The sequence below is a fragment of the Cetorhinus maximus genome, chromosome 1 (assembly GCF_964194155.1).
Source record: "Cetorhinus maximus chromosome 1, sCetMax3.hap1.1, whole genome shotgun sequence".
NCBI classification, from domain to species: Eukaryota; Metazoa; Chordata; class Chondrichthyes; order Lamniformes; family Cetorhinidae; genus Cetorhinus; species Cetorhinus maximus.
This window is the reverse complement of record NC_135879.1, coordinates 239,108,073-239,133,941: the sequence shown is the minus strand read 5'-3', so window position 1 is coordinate 239,133,941 and position 25,869 is coordinate 239,108,073. Positions and strand designations below refer to the sequence as shown.

The 25,869-nt window shown below is 45.7% G+C and overlaps 1 protein-coding gene across 1 annotated transcript in view; it reads right to left on the bottom strand.

Moving 5' to 3' along the window:
* The window catches only part of tlx2 (T cell leukemia homeobox 2), a 59,977-nt gene that overhangs the window by 3,145 nt on the left and 30,963 nt on the right, over positions 1-25,869 (bottom strand). Inside the window, exon 2 of the mRNA XM_078554733.1 lies at positions 6,404-6,641. Coding sequence (XP_078410859.1) covers positions 6,404-6,641 — 238 coding nt within the window. The remainder of the gene's footprint in view (positions 1-6,403; positions 6,642-25,869) is intronic.

Genomic DNA, 25,869 nt, shown 5'->3' with positions numbered 1-25,869 from the left:
CATATGACAGCAGCAAGGAGGAGAATATGTTAAAGAGTGTCGGTGCCAAAACACAACCCTATTGACCCCACTGCAGATCTCTAAAGGTCCCAATGTTGCCCTGTCATAGTTGACCTTCCCCATCATGGAAAGAGGAGATCACACTGAACAGCTTCAGAGGGCAGCCCATTTTCTCCAGCAGCTTAAATAGACCGCCTCTGCTCACACGGTTAAGTGTCTTGGTGAGATCTATGAAGGCAATATATTATGGTCTCCTTTGTTCACAGCATTTCTCTTGTGGTTGCTGGCCTGAGAAGGTCATGTCAATTGTAGATCTTCCGGTTCTGATACCACACTGGGATTTGGGATAGATGCGTTCAGCAAGACCTGCACTTTGACAAGGGCAACACAGGTAAATACCTTTCCCCACAATGCTCAGCTGGGGGAGATGCCTCGATAGTTGTTGCAATTTTTGTTGTTGCTCTTGTTTTTGTACAGGGTCATCATCTTTGCATCACACATATCCTGGGGCACTGCCCTCTCCCTCTAGAAGAGACAGAGAAGTTCATGCAAGTACTATACGAGTGCTGGTTTCCCATGCTTAATGAGTTCAGGCAGTATAGCATCAGTACCTGGAGCTTGCCCATGACAAGCAAGTCAATAGCTTGGTTAAACTCCTCCATTGTGATACCCAGCTCTACCATGGCAGACAGGCTTTCTATGGTCTCTAGAGCTTCTTCAGAGACAACGTTCCCCATTGAGTACAACTCAAGGGAGTGTTTCACCCATCTCTCCAATTGTTTATCACAGTCAGTGATGACCTCCCCTGCCTTTGTTTTCAATGGAGCCGTTTTCTTTGCTCCAGTTGCCTGTTGCCTTTTTGACTCCTTCATACGTACCCCTTATATTCGCTGTGTCGAAGGACATCTGGATATTCTGGAAGAGTTGTAACCAGTAGTCATTGACTCACTACCTAGCAGTTTGTTGGACTGTACTCCGAGCTGCTCTTAGTGCATTGAAAATCTTCTTGCGTGGATCTCTTGTAATTAATGTGAGCAGAATTCTTGGCTTCAATGACAGGTTCCATCACAGTGATGTTAGCCTCAAACCAATCAGCATGTTTCTGCTCTTGCTTACAATGTTGAGAGTAGGGCATTGTAGATGGTGTCTCGAAGTATGTTCCACTTTGCTCCTGCCCTCTGTGTGGGAATGCCAGTTCAATCGAGCCGTGGAATTTTTGGCTTTTCTCTGGGTGGGCTTTGAATGAAAAAGCGTCAACGCTTGAACCCGCACCCTAGTGCACACTAGGGAGTGATGTGTATCACAGTCAGTGCTATGGTAGAATGCTGTTCAGAGTTACGTCTGGTGATGGTTGGATCCAGCTGGTGCTGGTGCCCAGATCTTGGATGTCTCCAGGACATCTTATGGCACGGTTTGCTCTGAAAGAAGGTGTCAGTTACACAAAGCTCATGGTAGTACCTCAAGCAGTCTCTGTCCATTCTCATTTTTCTTTCCTGCGATGTCCAAGGCAGGAGGACCATGCCTCATGGTCCACCCCCATTCTTGCATTGAAATCTCCCAGTAGGTAAGGATGTTCTTGGCTTAGGGATTTTGCTGGTAGCAGCGTTAAACTCCTTATAGAACTGATCTCTCACCTCTGTAGTGGAGCACGGCATTGGAGCAGGTGCACATTAGGTTAACTGGCCCTGTTTGAGTTGAGAGGCGGATGGAGAGAACACGTTCTGAACCATTTGTGGGGGGTGGGGTTCTATCATCGCGAGTGGTGTGTTCCTTACAGCAAAGCCTACACCTTGCTCACGTTTCCTCTGAACTCCTCCCCTGCCAGACTTCTACCACTTAGAAGGGCAAGGGCAGCAAATAGATGGGAAAACCACCACCTCCTGCAAGTTCCACTCCAAGCTACTCACCATCCTGACTTGGAAATATATCGCCGTTCCTTCACTGTTGCTGGGTCAATATCCTGGAACTCCCTTCCCAACAGCACTGTGGGTGTGCCTACACCGCATGGGCTGCAGCGGTTCAGGAAGGCAGCTCTCCACCACCTTCTCAAGGGCAACTAGGGATGGGCAATAAATGCTGGTCTAGCCAGCAACGCCCACATCCCGTAAATGAATTAAAAAAATTCTTGATCAATACCAAGCAACAATAATCTGCATTTATAAAGCATCTTTAATGTAATAAAATGCATGAAGGCTTTTACTGGAGTGTTATCAAACAAAATTTGATGTTGAACTGCACGAGGACATATTCTGTTAGGCCTGCTCAAAGATGTTGGTTTTAAGGAATATCGGAAATGAGGAGGGAGAGGTAGAAGGGTGGAGAGGTTTAGGGAGGGAATTCCAGAAAACATAAAGACATAAAAAATAGGAGCAAGAGTAGGCCATTTGGCCCCTTGAGCCTGCTATGCCATTCAACAGTATCACTGCTGATCAATTCCACTTTCCCCCACTTCCCATATCCTTTGATTCCCTGAGAAATCAAAAATCTGTCTATCCCAATTTTGAATAGACTCAAAAATGGAGCACAGAAACTAGGAGGAGTAGTAGGCCATTCGGCCCTTTGAGCCTGCTCCGCCATTTCAATATGATCATGGCTGATCCTCTATCTCAATGCCATATTCCTGATTTCTCTCCATACCCCATGATGCCCCTAATATCCAAAAAATTATCAATTTCTCTCTTGAATGTACTCAGTCACCCAGCCTTCACAGCCTTCTGTGGTTGGGAATTCCACAGGTTCACCACCTCTGAGTGAAGAAGTTTTTCCTCATCTCAGTCCTAAATGGCCTGCCCCATATCCTGAGACTGTGGCCCCTGGTTCTAAACCCCCAACCAGGGGAAACATTCTCCCTGCATCCAGTCTGTCGAGTCCTGTTAGAATTTTATACGTTTCAATCAGATCCCCTCTCATTCTTCTAAACTCTAGTGAACCCAGTCGAACCAATCTCTCCTCATACAACAATCCTGCCAACCCCGGTATCAGCCCAGTGAACCCTTTGCTGCACTCCCTCTATGGCAAGTATATCCTTTCTTAGGTAGGGAGACCAAAACTGCACGCAATACTCCAGGTGTGGTCTCACCAAGGCCTTGTATAACTACAATAAGACATCCCTGCTTCTGAACTCAAATCCTCTTGCAATGAAGTCCAACATACCATGTGCCTTCCTAATTGCTTGCTGCACCTGCCTGTTGACTGGTGTACAAGGACACCCAGATCCCTTTGTACATCCACATTTCCCAAAATATCACCATTTAAATAATACTCTGCCTTTCTGTTTTTCACACTGAAGCATATAACTTCACATTTATCCATGTTATACTTCATCTGCTATGTGTTTGCCCACACACACAACTTGTCTAAATTGCCCTAAAGCCTCCTTGCATCCTCCTCACAACCCCGCCCAGTTTTGTGTCATCAACAAACTTATTTATATATCGTGAATAGCTGGGGCCCAAGCACTGATCCCTGCGGTACACACTAGTCACCATCTGCCACTGGAAAAAGACCCACTTATTCCCACTCTCTGTTTCTGGTCTGTCAACCAATTCTCAATCAATGCCAGTATATTACCCCTGGTCCCAAGTGCTTTAATTTTGCCCACTAGCCTCTTATGTGGGACCTTATCAAAAGCCTTCTTGAAATCCAAATACACCATATCCACTGGATCTCCCTTATCTATTCTACTAGTTAAATCTTCAAAAACTCCGGTGGATTAGTTAAGCATGATTTCCCTTTCATAAACCCATGCTGACTTTGCCTAATCTTGTTAATGCTTTCCAAGTGTTCTGTTACCACATCTTTTATAATAGACTCTACCATTTCCCCCACAAGCCTTTGGGCTAGAGAATTCCAAAGATTCCCAACCCTTTGAGTGAAGAAATTTCTCCTCATCTCAGTCTGAATGGATCGATGATGCAATGAAAATTAGGGACAAGAAAGAGGCTAAGAATTGGAGTAGCGCAGAGAGCTCAGAGGGCCTTAGGGCTGGAGGAAATTAGATAGGGAGTGGCAAGGGCTTGGGAAGATTTGAAAACAAGGGTGAGAATTTTAAAATCGAGACATTGCTGTCTGTAAGTTGCAGATGAAGGCTTCACAAATACACTTAGAGTGTTGCTAAACATTGAAGCATATTTTCTGTCTGAATGCATAAACACCTGCATTGAAAAGTATTCAGAGGAATCTAGTAGATACTTTGCCAAAAGTATTTTTATTTTGTTTGCCAAATAGTATAAATCTGGGTCCTTTGGTCACCGACTCTCCTGGAAAGAGTTTCTCCTTATCAAAATGCCTGATAATTTTGACTGCCTCTATTAAGTCTTCCCTTCTCCACTCCAAGAAGCTGGAGGTCAAAGGTAAGAGGTCAGACAGCAGATAAGCCAACAACCTTGTATCTAAATGGGCTGGATGAGGGAGCAAGTTGGAAGCACTCGGCTTTCACTTATTCTTACATTCTTCTGAAATTATCCTATTTATACTTTGCATAAGTGCGGCATGTTTGAACACATTGGCTGCTCAGCTTGCTGGCGGCAAAGTGAGCTGTAATTTACTGCACAAATTCTGGTAATTGCCATTCCCTCAGGGAGAGTATCAAGTTCTTATGTCAGTGACAGGCATTAAGGCTGGTTCCTCAATAGCCAACATCACACAAACACCTCCCATGAACCTACTGACGCAGAGAGGGGAAAGTGACTGAATAAGCACCCCATACTTTAACTGACAGCCTTCAGTCCTTGACGAGGAGATTGCCAACTTCAGATCAAAACTTCCCTTCCCATTTTCTCAGGGTAACAGGTGCTAGTAATGATTCTGCTGTAATCATTTACAACTCCTCCAGACCTATTACTTGTTTCTTTTCCCACCCAACATTTTATGTATTGGACTATTATTTCTTTTGTCATTGAATCACTCCTGCAATGCAGCCTATATCTACATCCTTTGCTCTTTACTCCACCCCCCCAACCCTACGTCCCCACCCACAATCCTTCCCAAATAACTGTTCCTGGCCCTGGAATTGCTCCTAAACTGCTCCATCTCTATCTTCTTCTAGTTCTGATAAAAGCTCATAGCCCAGAAATGTCAGCAGCAATTCTAACCTAACCCACCCATTGAGAAACTGATGAGGTTCAGTGCAGCTTTCAATATAGGGACAGATGGTAGCATCAGTGGTAAAGTCACTAGCCTAGCCAGGCCTAGGCTCTGGGGACATGGGTTCAAATCTCACCATGGTAGCTGATAGCATTTAAATTCATTTAATGAGTCTAGAATTATAAAGCTAGTTATGAAAATTAGCTAGATATGGTTCTCCAAATTTTCCTGTCTTGCCCGCGACAATGCCCGCTGGTGTCGGGGTCGGAAAATCCTGCCCTCTGGTTCTCTCTTGACAGATGCTGTCCGACCTGTTGGGTATTCCCCACATGTTTTGTTTCTGTTTCAGATTTCCAGTAGTCATGGCATTTTGCATTTGGGCCACCATGAACCTGATTCCTGCCTGCGATGTTTTTGCAGAATAATTCTCAAGCTCTTCCCGTTGACTCGGTTTCTCTCTCCACAGATGCTGCCAGGCCTGCTGTGTGTTTCCAGCACTTTCTGTTTTTATTTCAGATTTCCAGCATCTGCAGTATTTTGCTTTTGCATGGAGCTAAGAAAGAGATCAACCACAATAATAACATAAGGAATAAGAAATAGGAGGAGGAGTAGGCTATACAGTCCCTTGAGCTTTCTCCACCATTCAATAAGATCACGGTTGATCATCCACCTCAACTTCACGTTCCCACCATATCCCATGTCCAAAAATCCATCTACCTCAACCCTAAATGATGACCCCTTATTCCTCATTTTTAATATCTTCCATGGGACGCAGCCATCACTGGCAAGGCCAGCATTTGTTGTCCATTCCCAATCCCCCTTGAACTGAGTGGCATTTCAGAGGGCAGTTAAGAGTCAACCACATTGCCGTGGGCCGGGAGTCACACGCAGGCCAGACCAGATAAAGATGGCAGATTTCCTTCCCTAAGGGGCATTAGCAAACCAGATGGGTTTTTAATAATAACCAACGACATTATCATTGATAATGACGTTGTCATTATCACCATTACTAAGACTTGTTTTACATCCCAGATTTTTTTAACTGAATTTAAACTCAACCGGCTGTCCCGGTGGGATTTGAACCCATGCCCCAGCACGTTTAGCCTATACTCCAAATTCTGTGGCATCACCAATACATCATCACCCCCCAGCTCTAAATACCACAGCCAGAGGAAATAGCCTCTCAGCATCTCCCCTAGCGAGCACACTATGAATTTTTATGCGTTTCAGTGAGACATGTTGAATGACGGAACAGGCTCAAGGGGCTGACTTGCACCCCCCCCCTCCCCCCACAACTGCTTCTTATGACTGGCGTTACCTCCATTTAGTCCTTCTGTTCTGGAACCAGGTCTTGACTTGGGCATCGGTCATCTTGAGGGCCTTGGCTAGCGTTGCCCTCTCGGCTGAGGCCAGGTACTTCTGCCGGTGGAAGCGTTTCTCCAGTTCACAGATCTGCAGGCGGCTGAACGAGGTCCTGGGCTTCTTTCGTTTTGGAGGGGTGCGGTTCTGGTACGGGTGGCCGATCCTCCTGGCCACGGTGAAGGGGGACAGGGCAGCTAGGGAAGGCAGAGGGAAAGAAGTCAATGGTCGGGCGGAGAAAAGAAAACACACACCATTGGAACAATGGGTCGGGGGTTGTCAAGTCGGCTTTGTCGGCACAAAGGGAGTGAAGGGATATGGGGGTATGGCGGGAAAGTGAAGTTGTCACTCGGTCAAACAGAACTTGAATATTGCTGAAAAGGGAGACATGTTGCTGAAGCTTTTCATCTTGCACTCATCAGGACAAATGCAAGAATGCCAAATTTCAAACGATCACAACAATTTTTACTACAGAAGAAAAGGGTGCTGATTTGTTGGCAAATTGATTCTGATTGGCTGAGTTGTTGCCATTTAGTTGATGTAGAAGCTCAATCATGATCTTATTGAGTGGCGAGGCAGGCTTGAGAAGCCATATGGCCTACTGCTGCCCCTATTTCTTATGTCTTTATGGAATGTGAGATTGCCTTCTGGCTCTCAGCTCGTGGGAGATTGCATGGTCACTGCAATTACATCATCGTTTAAGTTTAATGTTTTAATTTTTATTATAGTTTATTCCGCTGCAATTTGCTCTTTCTCGCCCTCCCCTCCTAATGATTTTTGCTGGCCTATCGAGGGCTGGGTGCAACTGGCTCACCCTATCACCCTGCTGCCCAGCCAGACTTGCTTCGCAGGTGAGTCCAAACTGCGGCTGTTGGACTGGGGAGGGTGTTGCAGTCAAACCTGCTCTTCTTCTTGTCTGGCATGTGAGACAATGCCAGTACACCTCAGCGATCAGGGAGTAGGATTGCCTCACTTTTCCTACTCTACTGCACGGTTATCCAACCAAGACCCCGGCTGATATCAGCCAACTCAGTGTAGGCCCTAGGATCTTCCTGACCTGTGCGCTCCCTTTCTCCTCCTGACCCCCGCAAAGAAAGGAAAGCGGAAATATTTAAAGACTTACTTCTTTGAACCTTTGTTCTAGCTTTTCAAATTATAAATTCTCATCCTTGTTTTCAAATCCGTCTGTGGCCTCAACCCTCCATATCTCTGTAACCTCTGCCAGCCCTACGACACTCCGGTATTTCTGTGGCTCATCCAATTCTGGCCTCTTGTGCCTTCAGCTGCCTGAGCCCTAAGCTCTTGAATTCCCTCCCTAAAGCTCTCTCTTTCCCCCTTCAGGACGCTCCTTCTAGATGTTTTTTGCCACGCACCTGTTCTACTACCTCCTCAAGTAGCTCGGTGTCGAGATTGGTTTAATAATGTCCCTGTCAAGCACCTTGGGATGTTTTACTACCTTAAAGGCACTGTATAAATGCAAGTTGTTGCTATTGGAGCTTCACCCAGGGGGAAAACCACGATGGCTTCCCCGTTCTGTCCACCAGGTTAAATAACGCAGGCCCCGATAATGTTGCCGGAGTCCAATTCGCGTATTTAAACGAGGGCCCTGCAGGAATCAGTCAGGCGTCTTTGCCAGCTGCACAGAAGAGCAGGTTCAAATGGAAGACTGTTGGAAGGAAGGAAGGCATTGACAGGTAAGTATCCTGGCAGTCTTTAATTGCCTACCCTCCAGCCTGCGTTCTACCACGCAGGGAGAGTTAAAATCGCCCCTGAGGAGTTGTCTGGAATGTAAAGATTTCCTGGCAGTGATAGCTGGGTGATGCAGAACTGAGGCACTACAGTACTATCATTTGCAGGAGGGTTTCCTTCCAGTGTGACAAGTTTACATTGGCACATTCTAACATTAATGTGGACATAGGAATGCATAAAGGAAAAAAATTGACATGGAAGTGTGATAGAAATCTGACAACAGGGCATAAGCTTCTGTAGAGCAGAAGTTAGTGTGAACATAAGGTTTTTTATATATTCCCAAGGTTCTACACCTGATATACAGCCTTTCTTGACTCAGAACATTAAAAACAAAGACTTGCATTTACATTGCACCTTTCACGATGTCCTAAAGCCGTTCACAGAAAATTAAACATTTTGGAATGCACAGGATAGAGAAATGTGACAGCCAATTTGAGCAGAGCAAGATCCCACAAACAGAAAGGTGATAATGACCAGCTAATCTGCTGTTTGTTATAAGAAATAGGAGCAGGAGTAGGCCATTCAGCCCATCGAGCATTCAATAAGATTATGGTATGTAAATGTAGGTAAGTTTTACTACAGCTGTACAGGGCTGAGGCCACATCTGGAGTACTGTGTGCAGTTTTGGTCTCCTTATTTTTAAAAAAAAAAATAATTGCTTTAGAAGCAGTTCAGAGAAAGTTCACTGAACCTATTCCTGGGATGAAGGGGTTTATCTTATAAAGAAGGGTTGAACAGGTTAGGCCTATATCCATTGGAGTTTAGAAGAGTGAGAGGTGATCTTATTGAAACATGTAATATCCTGAGGGGCCTTAATAGGGTGGATACCGGGAGGATGTTTCTTCTTGTGGGGGAGACTAGAACTAGGGGACATAGTTTAAAAATAAGAGTCTCCCTTTTAAGACAGAGATGAGGAGAAACTTTTTCTCCAAAAGGATCATTAATGTGTGGAATTTTCTTCCCCAGAAAGTAGTGGAGGCTGGGTCTTTGAGTTTATTTAAGGCAGATTTAGACATATTTTTATTAGGCAAGTGAGTCAAGGGGCATGTGGGGGGTGGGGGCAAACAGGGAAGTGGAGCTGAAACCACAACCAGATCAGCCATGATCTTATTGAATGGTGGTGCTGGCTCAAAGGGCCGAATGGCCTACTCCTGCCCTAATGTTCCAATGGCTGATCTGATTGTGACCTTGCCACCACTTTCTTGCCTGTCCCCCATAACCATTGACTTTCTTGTCAATCAAAAATCTGTCTAATTCAGCCATGAATACGTTCAATGGCCCAACCATCACTGTTCTCTGTGGAAGAGAATTCCAAATAGTAACAACACTCTGAGAGAAGAAATTCCTCTCACCTCCATCTTAAACTGTGTCCCCTAGGAAAGGAAACATCCTTTCAGAATCTACCCTGTAAAGCCCCCTCAAAAACTTATATGTTTAAACAAGTTCACCTCCCATTCTTCCAAACACCAATGAGTACAGAATTCTGGAGTAAAGTAGTAAGGAAGACCGGCTTAAATTTATATAGTGCCTTTCACAGCTTTTGTGGGATAAAAACTGGGCAGGTCACCAGGGAGGGGGTGGGGGGGGGAAATCTCCCCTCCTCTTCCTTGAAATACTCACCGTGGGATTTTTTACTTCCGCCTGAGAGGGCAGGCAGTGTACCTCTGACAGTGCAGCATTCCCTCTGTACTGCACTGGAGTGTCAGCCGAGAATTTAAGCTCATGTCTCTGGTATGGGACTTGACTCCAATGTTTGTCAAGCACATCGGGATGTCCTGAGGTCATGACAGGCACGATATAAAGGCAAGTTATTTTTATTTCTCACTGCACTCCAGTGACTTCTGTTGGAAACACATGTGAGCAATGAGTGAGGACACAGTGTTGAAGAGCCTACAAAACACTCGGAGGCTAAATTGGATAGCCCTCAGAAATGGGCCTGGGGATTGCGATGCGCGATTAACCCCTACACCTTCAATGCAATGCAGGTAGCACGCGAACTTTGTGCTGCCTGCTTATTTGAATGATTGCTACATGCCTATATCCACAGGGGCCCAGGAGACCTTGCAGACAAACACTCAAAAGGCATTAGAATCAGTTAGCTGCAGAGGTCAAGAGTCCAGCTCTGAGGACCTGGATGCAATGGCACAAGAAGTTCAATGATCTCACATGAGTGTTCAAGGTCAGCGAATGCATCATCATATGTTATATCCCACTAGCTGCAGCATTAACCTACTATTCCAATCATCACACCCACAACAGTTACCTACCAACAATCTCAGCCAAACAGGATTCATACCTGACATTATTATGCTCCACTACACCCTCACATGATTAGCACTGCTGCGAGCCTCACACCCACATCTTACAGTTTGCACATATTGCCAGTTATTCAACCATGAGAGCCACACCGATCAAACAGGTTACACGACGCTCAGTGACACACTTCTATCTCTCTTGGAGGACTCAGCGTCTCGCAACCGGAAGCAGCAGGAATTAAACCGGGGGGACAAGCCAGTGTGCATGTCCTAACCTTCATAGAGAAGAGTGCTCGCCATTATGGGGATGGTCATAGTTGAGGCTGTGCAGGGCTGAAACTATCGAAGGTCTGGGTACCCAAATACCTAGTTCTCCCTCTCACATACATGTCACTTCCCCCCTCAGCTCACACTCTCTTCTAATTTATAAGCTGCACATGGTGTAAGCAGCTCCTCCCAATGTCCTTCCCACCCTGCGCCACAACTTTACCCTTCTGCCTTTCACCTATCAGACACCCAAAATCTGCAATCTGGCCAGGCAGTGGAGGAACACCAAGAAGAGAGCATTGATAAAACACCGTCACTTGATTGGACGCTCGCAGTCACCAGCCCAGATACTTACACTGCTCATTATTTAGAGGATAGGAGTAGAGGTGGGATCTAAATGTAGTGAGACACCAGGTATGAGTGAGTAGTAATCAGGGCAGACCAAGGACAGCGCAATTATGAGATCACCGGCGGGGGTGGGGGGTGAGATCGCACACATGTTCCACTACAGAGGAGTCAGGTGAGCATCTCGATGGGACAGCTGACAGAAGAACACTGCTGGATGTACACAACAAAATGATTCGTGCACTGAGGAGGTTGTGTCCAATATGAAGGAGCACAAAGAAGCCCAGTCCCAATATGGCACAGGGTTTTGCACAGAGCTTAACACCATCCCTTCCAATGTGGAGGTGATGGACAACTTTGTCCACAAACTCAAGGACCCGAACATGATGCAGTGTCTCAAGGCCAATGTTGCAGCTCTCACTGCAGCATGAGCAGCAATCGCCCAATGATTGAATCTGACAATGCTGTTGTGATAGCTGCAGATTACAGTGCTGAAACGGGCTTGCAGGCTCTTACAGTAGGCCAGCAATTTGTCCTCAGATTACTGGAATTGCTGAGGTGCTGCCCCTTGGGGAGTGGCAGTAGCTCCCTGGAGCATGAATCTGCTGAAGACATCATTCATCCCCCCGCCACTGCTGCCACTCCGCTAGTGCACTTGCTGTTGCATGCTGAGCTAGCCAGCTCAGGCTAATCTCTGCCATTCTGAGAAATGGCTCAGTCCGCAGCCAGGCCTTCTGGGGCCAGAGCTGTCGTCCTCCAAGGCCATCTGCTTACTACACACATGAGCACACTGGGGTTGCACACCAGAGCAACCCTGTGGTCAGGCAATAGTCCTTGCTGCCTTTGGTTTTCTGTGGTAGCTGGCACAGTGTACTGCCATAGACATCATGACTGCTGCCAGGATACCAGCCATTGACCTGCATGATTCACCACCAATGCATTCTTTACCTTAGGGAAGCTTGCAACCCTAGAGAAGCCATGTGCTCACTCTGCCTGCTTGTCTCTCTCAAGATAGAATGAAATGTAATTAGCTTTCATTGAACAGATAGCTTCAATGACTTTTCTTACACAACAGTGGATGGCCAACTGTGAGATGGTATAAATATCTCCAGCTCCAGCCTGGTAGGAGCCAGGCGTATAGAAGATTCACAGCCACTGGCCATGTGATCCTTTGCCTTGCCCGGCAGCAGCTGGCTGATTTCCGTGAGGATGTCCTGACTGAAGTGCAAACGTTTCACTGAAGTTCAGGTAGAAAAATTATTTCCTGTATACCCTGGGCCGATGAGGCCTCCTGCTGATCGCCCTTCTCCTTCTCCTCCTCCTTTCTCTATGTGGCCTCAGTTCATTCTCCAAGTCATGCTGTATTCCAAGGGAAATTCCCACTTAGTACACCTGGGTCTGGGAGTAACTCATTTGTGCAGAAGCCTTGAAGTCAGCAAAAAGCTCCTCAGCATCTGCCAAGCCACTCCCTGCTGACTTAGCAATTTAAAACAACGATGGAAAACATTAAACCCTTGCCGAATTGAAGCAACAACTGGTGAGAAATAACCAGCAGCTATGGTGGAATAGCTCATGATCCCTTTAAACTGCACGAGGGATGTGGTCCTTCCTGCTGCTGAACATATACTCGGCTTTGTAAGATTAACAGAACATTAATAACCAAAATAGCACCACTGGCATCAAGCCAGCACACACATCATGATCTGCTTGCACACTTCCGGCAGACGTTCACTGCATATACACTAATGCTCTCACCGATATGCAATTCATGCCACAAATGTGCGTGCGAACTGCAAGCACCATATTGGAGCTCTAAGGACACTCTGGGTAACCCAGAAATGGGTGCTAATGCGCCCAGTCTCTAACAATCACTGCCTGGGTTATATCAGTGACCCTGGAACTGTATTCCTGCAGGAATCAGTGCCTGCAGCAAACTGAGAGAGAGAAATGAAAAGAAAAGCAGAGGAAACCGTGGGGTTAGCATCACAAATCAGTAATCCTTCAGTGTGGATGTTAAGCATCATGCCCCAGGATGGATCAGTAATAGCACAAAACCACACCCATGCCTGAAGAAACCTGTAGTATAAATGTTACTGAGCCAGCAGACTGAGCGCTGGCAGAACTAATCTAAGACTTCAGGGCAATGTTTAATCTCAATCCTGGCAGAACTAGTCTAAGACTTCAGGGCAATGTTTAATCTCAATCTTTTTTCTTCATCAGTTTGTGACACGATGTGAATCTCAAGGTTTGATACCAATTTGCCGCAGACCAACACAAGCACGTGTGCACTGAGCAGACTGTATCCTTTCTCCTCTCTCAGACATGCTCTAAACTTCTTGTTCTGCCTCTGTGTCTCATTCGCTCAGTCTCCATTTCTCTTGCTTTCACTTTCTCAATTTTACTTTTCCATAATTCTCACTGTTCCCTATAACTGTATTTATTTCTGCCTCTTTCACTCCCCATTTGTCCCTCTGCTTTGTCTCTGTCTCGTTCTGTCACTGTGACTCTTGTTTTGCCTCTATCTTGCTCTGTCTCTGTACATGTGTGTCTTTCTCTCCCACATATTGATCTGGGAGGTTTGCAGTGCAGATTCACAGGAATGATACCAGGACTACAATGGGTGAGACCAGGAAGTGCTTCTTTATACACAGAACTCTCTCCCCCAAGAAGCTGTTGAGGATGGGGGTCAGTTGAAACATTCAAAATTAAAACAGTAGATTTTTATTAGGCAAGGGTATGAAGGAATATGGAACTAAGGGGGGTAAATGCAATTAAGGTACAAATCAGTCATGCTCGAATTGAAAGGTAAAAGAGACTCAGGGGGCTGTGTTCCTATGTTCCTCTATCTTCCTTTCTTTCAGTGTGTGTGAACGTGTTTTTGTGTATCTGTCTTGCTCACTGCCTTTCTGTGACCCGTGTTTGACTTATCTAGAAGTTGGTCTCGCTCTTTCTCTCTCTAGCCTGTATGTATCTCTTCATCTCCCTATCTTGCTATGTCTCCCTGTGACTCATGTACATAAATATTTTTCTGTTTCCCTCATGAATAAAAGGCTTACTAAACTAATAACTGGATCGGGCGGGTTGTCTTATGAGGAAACTTTGGACAGGCTAGGGTTGTATCCACTGGAGTTTAGAAGAGTCAGGAGTGACTTGACTGAAACACATTAAGATCCTGAGGGGTCTTGACAGGGTGGATGTGGAGAGGATGTTTCCTCTTGTGGGAGAATCTAGTACTAAAAGTCACGGTTTAAATTAAGGGGTTTCCCATTTAAGACAGAGATGAGGAAAAACTTTTTCTCTCAGATGGTAGTGAGCCTTTGGAACTCTCTTCCTCAAAAGGCAGTGGAAGCAGAGTCTTTGAATATTTTTTAAGGCAGAGCTAGATAGATTCTTGATAAGCAAGGGGATGAAAGGTTATTGGGGATAGGTGGGAATGTGGAGTTGAGGTTACAATCAGCCATGATCTTATTGAATGGTGGAGCAGGCTCGAGCGGACTAGTGGCCTACTCCTGCTCCTAATTCACATGCTCTTGTATGCTCATAAAATTAAAAAAATTAAATGGGCTGAATTTTTGACCAAATGCTGTGATTAATCTTTTAACCCAACTAATATTGTAAATGACTCTATTTGCTGTGCGTGTGGTGGTAATGAGGGAAAGTCCATCACTTCTTTTTAATATAGCTCATAACTATCCCCCAACCAACACTGGTAAAGCACATTAGGTGGTCATGATCGCATTGCTGTTTATGGGAGCTTGCTGTGCGCAAATTGGCATTTCCCTACATTACAAAAGTGACTTCACTTCAAAAGTACTTCATTTGGTGTAAAGCGCTTTGGGGCATCCTGAGGTCGCGAAAGGCATTTTAGAAATTCAAGTCTTTCCTTTATTTTAATGGCAGCAGCGCTTTGCGATTTAATTTTTCTAGGCAAGGATTAGCCAGGATTGGATTTTGACTGACTCGAAAGCTGACCTCCAAAGGCAGGTTAAGTCCTATTAAAATTTGAAATAAAATCACCCCAACCTCCAAGATTGAGGACAAGATGACAGGAAAAGAAAAGGAAATAAAATATCAGAAACTTAAATTTATAAGTTCCACGTGGCTTGGTGTCCATGTTAGGCTGATTATGTGAAGTATTTTGCTACGTTAAAAGCGCTATATAAATGCAACTTAGTGTTGAAGAAGACTTCCAGATTTCCAGTATCCTTTGAAAAGGTGCATCCTGATTTCACTCTGAAATGACCATGTTCTAATGTTAAGATAATATTCCCTATCTATGATCAGCAACTTCTTTGCCAACATTCCGAAGAAGCCAGAAAGTCACAACCAATAATAACTTAATACATTATGCTGAGAGACGTATGGTTATTCTATCCTTCTGTGCATATCTCAGTGTGCTTTTTTTAATACGCTATTTTTTTTTGAAGTGTTGGGTTAGGTCGCATTGACGTTAGTGAGGAACACAGGAAAATTGGGGTGAAAATAAAAAAAAGGACTGAGGTGTTTAGGCCAAGGTATGATTCCTCTGTCTGCCATTTTAACATAAGATCGTACGAATTAGGGGCAGGAGTAGGCCATTCGGCCCCTCGAGCTGGTCTACCATTCTATAAGATCGTGGTGATCTGATCATGGTCCTAACTCGGCTTTCCTACGTGCCCCCCTCCCACCACCACCACCCCGCCGCCCGTGACCCTCGACTCCTTCAATGACCCTCTTTGAGAAGAAATTTCTCCTCAACTCCATCTTAAATCACCTTGGACGGGATATTCCGGCCCCGTCGCTGCCGGGGTGGTCTGGTCCTGCCAAAAGTCGATGGACTTTTGGCTGGGCCGCCAAATCTCCCGTGGCGGCTTCCACCACGACGAGGCCGGAAAATCCCGGCCCTTATTTTTAAACTGTGGCCTCTAATTCTAGACTCCCCTGAGGGAAACATCCTCTCAGTATCCACCCTGTCAAGCCCCCTCAGGATCTTATACGTTTCAATAAGGTCACCTCTCACTCTTCTAAACGCCAATGTGTATAGGCCCAATCTGCTCAACTTTACCTCATAAGATAACCCCTCCATCTCAGGAATCAGCCTAGTGAATCTTCTCTGAACTGTTTCTAATGCAAGTATATCCCTCCTTAAATAAGGAGGCAAAAACGGCACACAATACACCAAGTGCGGTCTCACCAATGCCCTGTACACATGTAGCAAGATTTCCCTACTTTTATACTGCATTCCCCTTACAATAAAAGTGAGTATTCTATCTGCCTTCCTAATTACTTGCCATACCTGTATGCTGACTTATTGTGATTTATGTACAAGGACACCCAGATCCCTCTGTACTGCAGCATTCTGCAGTCTCTCTCCCTTTAAATAATATTCTGCTTTTCTGTTCTTTCAACGAAAATGGACAACCTCACATCTTCCCACATTATATTCCATCTGTCACTTACTTAACCTATCTACCTTCCTTTGAAGATTCTTTGTACCCTCCTCACAACTTACTTTCCCACCTATCTTTGAATCATCAGAAAATTTGGCTACAATACACTCTGTTCCTTCATCCAGGTCATTTATATAGAACAGAAAAGCAGAATGTTATTTAAGCGGAGAGAGACTGCAGAATGCTGCCGTACAAAGGTATCTGTGTGTCCTTGTACATGAATCACAAAAAGTTAGCATGCAGTAATTAGGAAGGCAAATAAACTTTTGTCATTTTTGTAAGGGGTGGAATATAAGAGTAAGGAAGTCTTCCTACAGCTGAACAGGGAGTTGGTAAGACTGCACCTGGAGTATTATGTGCAGTTTTTGCCTCCTTATTTAAGGAGGGATATACTTGCATTGGAGCCAGTTCAGAGAAATAGTTAATGCCCAGCACTGATCCCTGTGGTACTCCACTAGTTACAGTTTGCCAACCTGAAAACGACCCATTTAACCCGACTCTCTGTTTCCTGGATGTAAGAGCCATCAGACAGCACCAGGTGAGGCTGGAGGTACCCAGTTGAGCGGGTTTGCAGACCATCGAGGCTCCCTCTCACAGCTGCAATGCTTAGGTGGGCTCAAGAGCTTTGACACCTGCTACCAGACGACCTGAAGCCATGTTCCCTGAGCCACCTAAGCTTCCAGCATCTGTGAAAATAACAATGCTCCGCAAGTAACTGTTATGTAACAGTTGGGTTTCAGAGAGTCACTGGCAGCAATAGCCACATGGTTATCCACTCACATGCGTAGATGCGCCGAGCAAGGGCATGGTAGCTACATGTCGCCCTACAACAGGGTCTGAGTGGGTGAGCACATGCACCATTTGAGTCACTTCAGCCTGCCGCTTTTCGTCTAATGCAGAGGGACAGTCTAGTCCTGTCTGCCCTCAGGACTCCTGTCATGGAGGGAGACTGATAGTAATGGACCCTCCCAGAGACCAACATCGACGATCTGTTGGTACCTTCCCCTTCACTTGGTTTTCTGTCACACTGGCCCATAAAATTGTCAAGCTATGAGAGAATTAAAAAAAAACTGATGATCATTCACTCACAAAATGCAGTTGTCAGTGGTGAGGCCATTGTTTATTGCTGATCCCTAGTTAGTAGTGGTCTTTCTTTTTAAATCATTGGTTTAATACAACCGAGTGGCTTGCTATGTCACTTCAGATCACAGTTAAAAATTAACCATGTTAATGTTGGACTGAAACTGATAGGCCCCGATTGGTAAAGACAGCTTTCATCCCTGAAGGACATCAGTAAACTATCTGATAAAAGCAAAAAACTGCAGATGCTGGAAATCCAAAACAAAAATAAAAATACCTGGAAAAACTCAGCAGGTCTAGCAGCATCTGCGGAGAGGAACACAGTTAACATTTCGAGTCCGTATGACTCTTCAACAGAACTAAGGAAAAATAGAAGAGAGGTGAAATATAAGCTGGTTTAAGGGAGGGTGGGACAAGTAGAGCTGGATAGAGGGCCAGTGGTAGGTGGAGATAACCAAAAGATGTCATAGACAAAAGGCCAAAGAGGTGTTGAAGGTTTATTATCTAAGGAATGTGCTAATTAAGGGTAGAAAGCAGGACAAGCAAGGTACTGATTTTTTGGTTTTTACAACAATCCAACTGATTCATGGTCACTTTTTCATGATCCCAGTTTTTTTTTTTCATTTCCAGATTTTTTTTTAACTGAATTCAAGTTCTCAAACGACTGTGGTGGGATTTGAGCTCATGACCATTTGGATTCCTAGTCCAGTAATGTAACCAGTACATTACAGATACATTTCCGAGCTCCCTCTTTGGGACTCGTGTATGAAGGATGCCACAGTCACCTGTGCTGCAGGAAGCCTGGGCCTTCACAGGGGAGCGAAGCCTGACGACTTAAGGCCTCAGCTCAGACCGGCTGCTCATTAAAGAGGCCTCGTATTGTCACTCACTCCAGGGACACATGCGCACCAGCACCTCACACGTGCGGGTAGTGAGCTTTCGCACACTAGTCCACGTGGGGCGGAAGTTGCTCGACAGACACATTGCCCAATGACAGTAATGGCCTGTCATGGTCTACAAGGATTTTGTCTAGAGTACAGGGAATCTGCCACCGCCGCCTATACTGCGGCTAGAGGAGGCTCTCTCGTCTTCTGATGAGGGACCTCCTCTCCTTCCTCCGTCTGCTCTTCCAGTGCTCGGTGATTTCACCTCAGTGCTCCCCTTGCACTCTGCAACTGCATTCGTCAGTGCACCCCTCCCCCCAATCCCCCATCCACCGCCCACCTCCAACCTCAGCACCCCTGCCCCCCCTCCCCCCAACCCCGAGTGGAGGCTGCTGCAATGCCAACTTTTGGAATTGTGACAAGGTGACAGGTGAGCTACTTCTTGAAGGTTGCTGGGAGGATTCTGCCTCTAATAGCTCTGCTATCCCTGTGAAGACATAAAGAAGAGGGAAAACATGAAAGAAAATTAATAACTAGGCAAGCGTACAGTCACGGATTTCCTCACCACCTTATGCATTGGAGGGTCCTGAAAGTTGACCTAGAATCATACAACACAGAGGGAGGCCATTCGGCCCATCCTACCTATGTCATCTCTTTGGCAGAGATATCCAATGCATCCCACTCCTCTGCTCATAACCCTGAAAATCTTATCCCTTCGAGTATTTAGCCAATTCCTTTCTGAAAGCTACTATTGAATTTGCTTCCACCATCTTTTAAGGCAGTGCATTCCGGATCACAACAACTCACTGTGAAAAAAGATTTTCCTCATTGTCCCTTGGGTTCTTTTTGCCAATTTTCTTATATCTATGCCCTCTGGTTACTGACCCTCCAGCCAGCGAAAGGGGTTTCTCCCTATCTGCTGTATTAAAACATTTCAGAATTTTGGACAAACCTTCTCTGCTCCAAGGAGAACAATCCTTCGCTAGCCTCGCTATAGACTCTGCTCCGCACCTTCTCCAAGGTCTTGACATCCTTCGTAGTGTGATGCCCTCTTTGGACATATTGACCAGTACTGAGATGGAAAGAAAAATGGGGACATGCCCATCCACTTCACCACCTCCTTCTTATCCCTTCCTGTGTTGCTGGAACTTTACAGCCCATTTCTCAAACGTGGTAACTTGCTGAACTGTAACAGGTCTCCCTCCAGCAGTGGAACGCGAGCACAGTGGTGATGTTACTAGGCTAATAATCCAAGGCCTGGACTAATGCTCCAGAAACATGTGTTCAAATCCTATTGCGGCAGCTGGGGGAAATTTCAATTAATTAATGAAACTGGAATAAAATGATAGTCTCATTAATACCAATTACAAAACTGTCGGATTGTTGAAAAAACCCATCTGGTTCACTAATGCTCTTCAGGGAGGAAATCTGCCTTATCTGGTCTGGCCTCCATGTGATTACGGACCCATAGCAATGTGATAGACTATTACCTGCCCTCTGGAATGGTCGGGTAAGCCACGGCAGAAACAAAAAGGTCTGTGGCTGTACCTATACCACATGGGCTGCAGCGGTTCAAGAAGGCAGCTCACCACCGCCTTTTCAAGAACAATTAGGGATGGGCAATAAATGCTGGCCCAGCCAGCAATGCACAAATCCCAAGAACAAATTTTTAAAAAGTAGTTGGGGATAGTCTGCCTACTTCCGCATTTAAGCGTTGTGCGACACCTCTCCAGCACTATGGCCTCCTACATCAGAGGTATCTGATCCCTTTGCATTCAGAAGGAGTTCCAGCCACTCCGAAGATGGGACTGCTTCACCGAACCTTCTTCCATTAATTCCGCAAATATTTCCGTGGAGCGGGAATGGATTATGATTGGTCAATCAGTCCTAATTATACAGGGGGCCACACCATACCTACAAGAGGCTATTTTAAGCAGCTCACTAACATTGAATGATAGCAAACACGAGGAGGATAGCACAAGGCTCACAAACATCTTTTAAGAATCTGTATAAAGCTGTATACTTACTTCACTGTCCTGGTGAGATCATTAAACTCCTTCCGGCATTGCTCCTGCTGATGGCTTGAGCTTGTGAGTACTGACCAGGGCATGTGAGTACTGACCTTTTAATGCTGAGGAAATGGAACATTGTCCAATGCTCAACTTCCTGCAGGAGTTCTTCAAGTGTCTCGGCATCAATGCAGCCTTCTCTATTGTGATGTGCCCTCATTACAGATCTATCCCACAGTGATTTTACTTTAACTGCTGCCATGAAAACTTGCAATGTCACGTTAAAAGATTAACTTCTGGCAACAAAGAAAATCACTTCTCAGAAACACGCCAGGGTGTCTGCCTGTAATTTTGTCTAGCTGCTTGTTAGGGTTTCCCTCCACGCGTGTCCCCAAGCCCATCCAGGCCCCTGAAGGCCTACAGCAGCATTTCAGGTTCCTGTGGTTAACTTGCAGGTTAAGTCGGTAGTTAGGAAGGCAAATGCAATGTTGGCATTTATTTCGAGAGGACTAGAATATAAAAGCAGGGATGTGCTGCTGAGGCTTTATAAGGCTCTGGTCAGATCACATTTAGAATATTGTGAGGAATTTTGGGCCCCGTATCTCAGGAAGGATGTGCTGGCCCTGGAGAGGGTCCAGAGGAGGTTCACGAGAATGATCCCAGGAATGAAAGGCTTAACATATGAGGAATGTTTGAGGACTCTGGGTCTATACTTGATGGAGTTTAGAAGGATGAGGGGGGATCTGATTGAAACTTACAGGATACTGAAAGGCCTGGATAGAGCGGACGTGGGGAAGATGTTTCCATTAGTAGGAGAGACTAGGACCCGAGGGCACAGCCTCAGAGTAAAGGGGAGACCTTTTAGAACAGAGATGAGGAGAAACTTCTTTAGCCAGAGAGTGGTGAATCTATGGAATTCATTGCCACAGAAGGCTGTGGAGGCCAGGTCATTGAGTGTATTTAAGACCGAGATAGATAAGTTCTTGATTGGTAAGGGGATCAAAGGTTACGGGGAGAAGGCGGGAGAATGGGGTTGAGAAACGTATCAGCCATGATTGAATGGCGGAGCAGACTCGGTGGGCTGATTGGCCTAATTTCTGCTCCTATGTCTTATGGTCTTATGGTCTGTGTCTTCATGCCTATGTACAACAGGAGGCCTTAATGTGAGTCCATGTGGCACTCAAGGCATGAAAATTACCCCGCAGGAGGAATTCGGGACCAGAGAATGGGTGTCAGTCTGCCCCCCACTTGCCATGCCCATTTGCCAGGGCCCCAGGAAAAATGCCCCTGGGACTTTGTTGTTTTACAGTCCTCAAAAAAACAGTGGCACCTCCAGATTAGTGAAATTCTCAAAATAGCAAACAGAACATCTTGACGTTGGTTTTTAATGGGTTAATTACAGCTCCAAGTGAGAGACAAAGTGGGACAAGTATGTGTTTAAAAGTTAGTTTGTATTTTGTTAAAGAGGCTATTGGCAGCGCTCCCATATCAAATCTATACCAAATACTTGACGTGATTTATAACTGTAATATCAGTGTTTATTTATAGTGTCACAAAGCACAGATTATCCAATTGATGTTACCTCAACACCAGCACTTACACCATTGCTATGGTTTCAATGCTGATGGGAAATTCAGGCACAAAACAAACACAATGAGCTGGGCTGGGGAAGAGGACCATTCCCTGACCTCAGAACAGTCAAAGACTTTCTTTTACACAATGCGGGAGAGCAACTTCATTTTACCCTGTGATTGACTGATGACATTGAGGGCTGAGTGGCTTCCATTATGAGCTGCCTTCTGTGCAGTACGATTGTATGACTCGAAGAGAACAGGGAAGTGGGGCTAATTGGATCGCTCTTTCAAAGAGCTGGCACAGGCAGGGTGGGCTGAATGGCCTCCTTCTGTGTACAGGGTAGGGGGTGGCGCTCAGTGGGCTGCGTCCTTTGATCAGGCCTGTGAAAGAGGGTCTCTGTCTTGGAGCCCACGAGCAAACACGCCAGGGTTTGCTTGTCATGCTCCTTGATGGCAAGGTGGTGGTGAGCTGCCTTCTTGAACTGCTGCAGTTCATGTGGTGCAGGCACACCCACAGTGCTGTTAGGGAGGAGAGTTCCAGGATTTTGACCCAGTGACAGTGAAGGAATGGCGATATATTTCCAAGTCAGGATGGTGAGTGACTTGGAGGGGAACTTCCAGGCGGTGGTGTTCCCATCTATCTACTGCCCTTGTCCTTCTAGATGGTAGTGGTCGTGGGTTTGGAAGGTGCTGTCTAAGGAGCCTAAGGAGGTATTCAAAACCATAAGAGGTCTGGACAGGGTACATAGGGAGAAACCGTTCCCACTCGTGAAAGGATTGAGAACAAGAGGGAACAATTTAAAGTAATTGGCAAAAGAAGCAAAAGCAACACAAGGAAAAACTTTTTCTCGCAGAGAGTGATTCAGTCTGGAATGTGCTGCCTGAGTGTGGTGAAGACAGATTTAATCAAGGCATTCAAAGGGGAATTAGACTCTTATTTGAAAAGGAAGAATGTGCAGGGATATGGGAGAAGGCAGGAGAATAGCGCTAGGTGAGTTGCTCATTTGGAGAGCTGGTGCAGATGCGATGGGCTGAATGGCCTCCTCCTGCGCTGTAACAATTCTGTGATTCTGTGATTTTCTCAAATGGTGAGAAACTGGGAACTATGGAGGAGCAAAGAGACTTAAGGATCCATGTACACAAATAATAAGCTAGTGGACCTGCAAAAGCCAATCAAAAAGTCCTTTATCTTAAGGGCAATGGAGTATAAAGGTTGGAAGTGTTGCTTCAGTTCAATAAAGCTCTGGTAAGGCCACAGCTAGAGCACTGCATTCAGTTTTGGGCACAGAATCAAAGAAGGATGTTTAAGCCATGCAACACAGAGCCACCACAATGACACCGGGGCTCAAAGGGTTAAATTATGAGGGCAGGTTGCATATACTTGGCTTGTGTTTACTTGGGTGTAGAAGGTTAAGGGCTGATCCATCAAGGTGTTTAAAATGACAATGTGTTCGGGCGGATAGACAGAAACTATTTCTTTTGGAAGGGATTCTAGAACAAAGCAGAACAACCTTAATATTAGGGCTGGGTGATAGAGGAATGAAATCAGGAAGCACTTTTTCACACAAAAGGTACTACTACAGCAGCAACAACAACTTGCATTTATACAACACCATTAATGTAGCACAATGTCCCAAAGCACTTCACAGGAACGTAATCAGACAAAACTTGATACTGAGCTAAAGAACTCCTTAGTTATATCCTTAGGAAGCTTGGTGAAACAGATCATTTTCAAAGAGGATCTCTTTTAGGGAGAGGTTTAGCATACAAGTTCAGGAGCCATCCCAGATGGCAGGGTAAATGGTGTGGTTAACAGGGAGTGCGAGACACTGGCCAGGAGAGCTTTGGAATAGCCAAGGCTGAATGTGACAAATGATGAGGCGTGAGGCAGGGGGTAGTGCTGGGTAATGTTATAGAGGTGATTTTGCGATAGAGATATATGGGTTCGCAACCTCAGCTGAGGGTCCAACAGGACGCTGAGATTGTGAACTATGTGGTTCAGCCTGGGACAGTAGCCAAAGAGAGGGATAGAATTGATAGCAAAGGAACGGAGCTTGTGGCAGGGCCCAAAGACAATGGCTTCAGTCTTCCCATTGCTCAACTGGAGGAAATCGATCCACCGAGTACTGGATATCGGACAAGCAGCATGACAAATCAGAGGATGTGGAGGAGACCAGAAAGGTAGTGATCAGATGGAATTGGGTATTGTCATAGTACACGTGGAGTCTTGTCATTATGACAAGGGGCAGCATGTAAATGAGAAATGGGATGGAGCCAAGAATTGATTACTTACCAGACTCCAGAGTTAATGGGAAAAGGAGCTATTGAAAATGATTCTCTACCTACCATGTTGCCTTGCACAATAGAAGGATCGGTTTGAACAGGTTCTGTTACACCACTCATGAGTCTCTAGTGCAGCCATGAAAAGTGACCCCCTGGAACACTTACACGTAAAATTAGTTCCTAGCTAATTAGTTTAGATACTTACAGTAATACAACAATATATAACAAGAACCAAAAGCATGCAATAATACTCAGCTGGACAATGGAGGAGAGGCATTGGGTAAAGATGGTGTGGTCAACCACGTCAAAGGCTACAGAGAGGTCAAAAAAGATGTGTTGGGTCACAATCACAAGGGGAGTCATTTGTGACTCTGATAAAGGCCACTTCAGTACTGTGGCAGGGGAAAAAAACCTGATTGGAGAGGTTTAAACATTGGGAGTTGACGGCATGGTTTTGGGTGGCAATGGCACATTCAAAGAACCAAAGCAAAACATTACAGATGCTGGATCTTAAATGATAGAAAATGCCCCAAATAGTCAACAACTCAGGAAGCACCGTGAGAAGAGATACAGTGGTGCAGATGCTTGCTCCCAACTCTGTGAACTGGCCTTTAAAAATGGCTGCCCGCAGGTCGGATTTTCATCCCGTGGAGTGGGCCGGATTGGAAGTCGGGCCCGCTGCCTCTGGAAGGAGTGCGGAGGTTGCCGGGTGCAGAAGGCCGGCTTCCTATGCTCCGACTCTGCGCTGAAATAAATTATGAGAAAGGAAAACGTCCATCCACCTCTTACCTCCACCCGCCACCCGCACCCCACCCCACCCCCACCCCCCCAGCCCCCACATGCTTCACCCATGCCAAACTATGCCACCTCATGCCTGTTTTTTCCTTTCTTCTTTCATGGGATGGGGGTGTCGCTGGCAAGGCCAGTATTTGTTGCCCATCCTTAGTTGCCCTTGACCTGAGTGGCTTGCTAGGCTATTTCAGAGGGCAGTTAAGAGTCAACCACATTGCCTTAGGTCTAGAGTCACACGTAGGCCAGACCAGGTAAGGATGGCAGATTTCCTTCTAAAAAGGACATTAGTAAACCAGATGGGGTTTTTTTTAATGACAATCAATGATAGTTCCATCGTCACCATTACTCAGGCTAACTTTATATTCCAGATTTATTGACTGAATTCAAATTCCATCAGCTACTACGGTGGGATTTGAACCCATGTCCCAAGAGCTGTAGCCTGGATTACTAGTGCAGTGACATTACCATTATGACATCGTCTTCCCGTGCCTTGCATCCACCCCCATGGCCCTTCATACCTCTACACCAACCCATGCCCCTCTACTCACCTTGCCATGGCTCCTCATACACAGTATGTTAACCAATTCCCCTCTACTCACCTCCCATGGCCCCTCATACCCCCATGCCGTCCACATACCCATGGGCCTTTATAGCCCGTATGAGAATTTGGTGCCAACTCATGACCCCACCCACCACCATTTGCCTTTACCGCCTCCATGCCAACTCACCTAATATCCTTTGACAGCTCCTTGACAGCT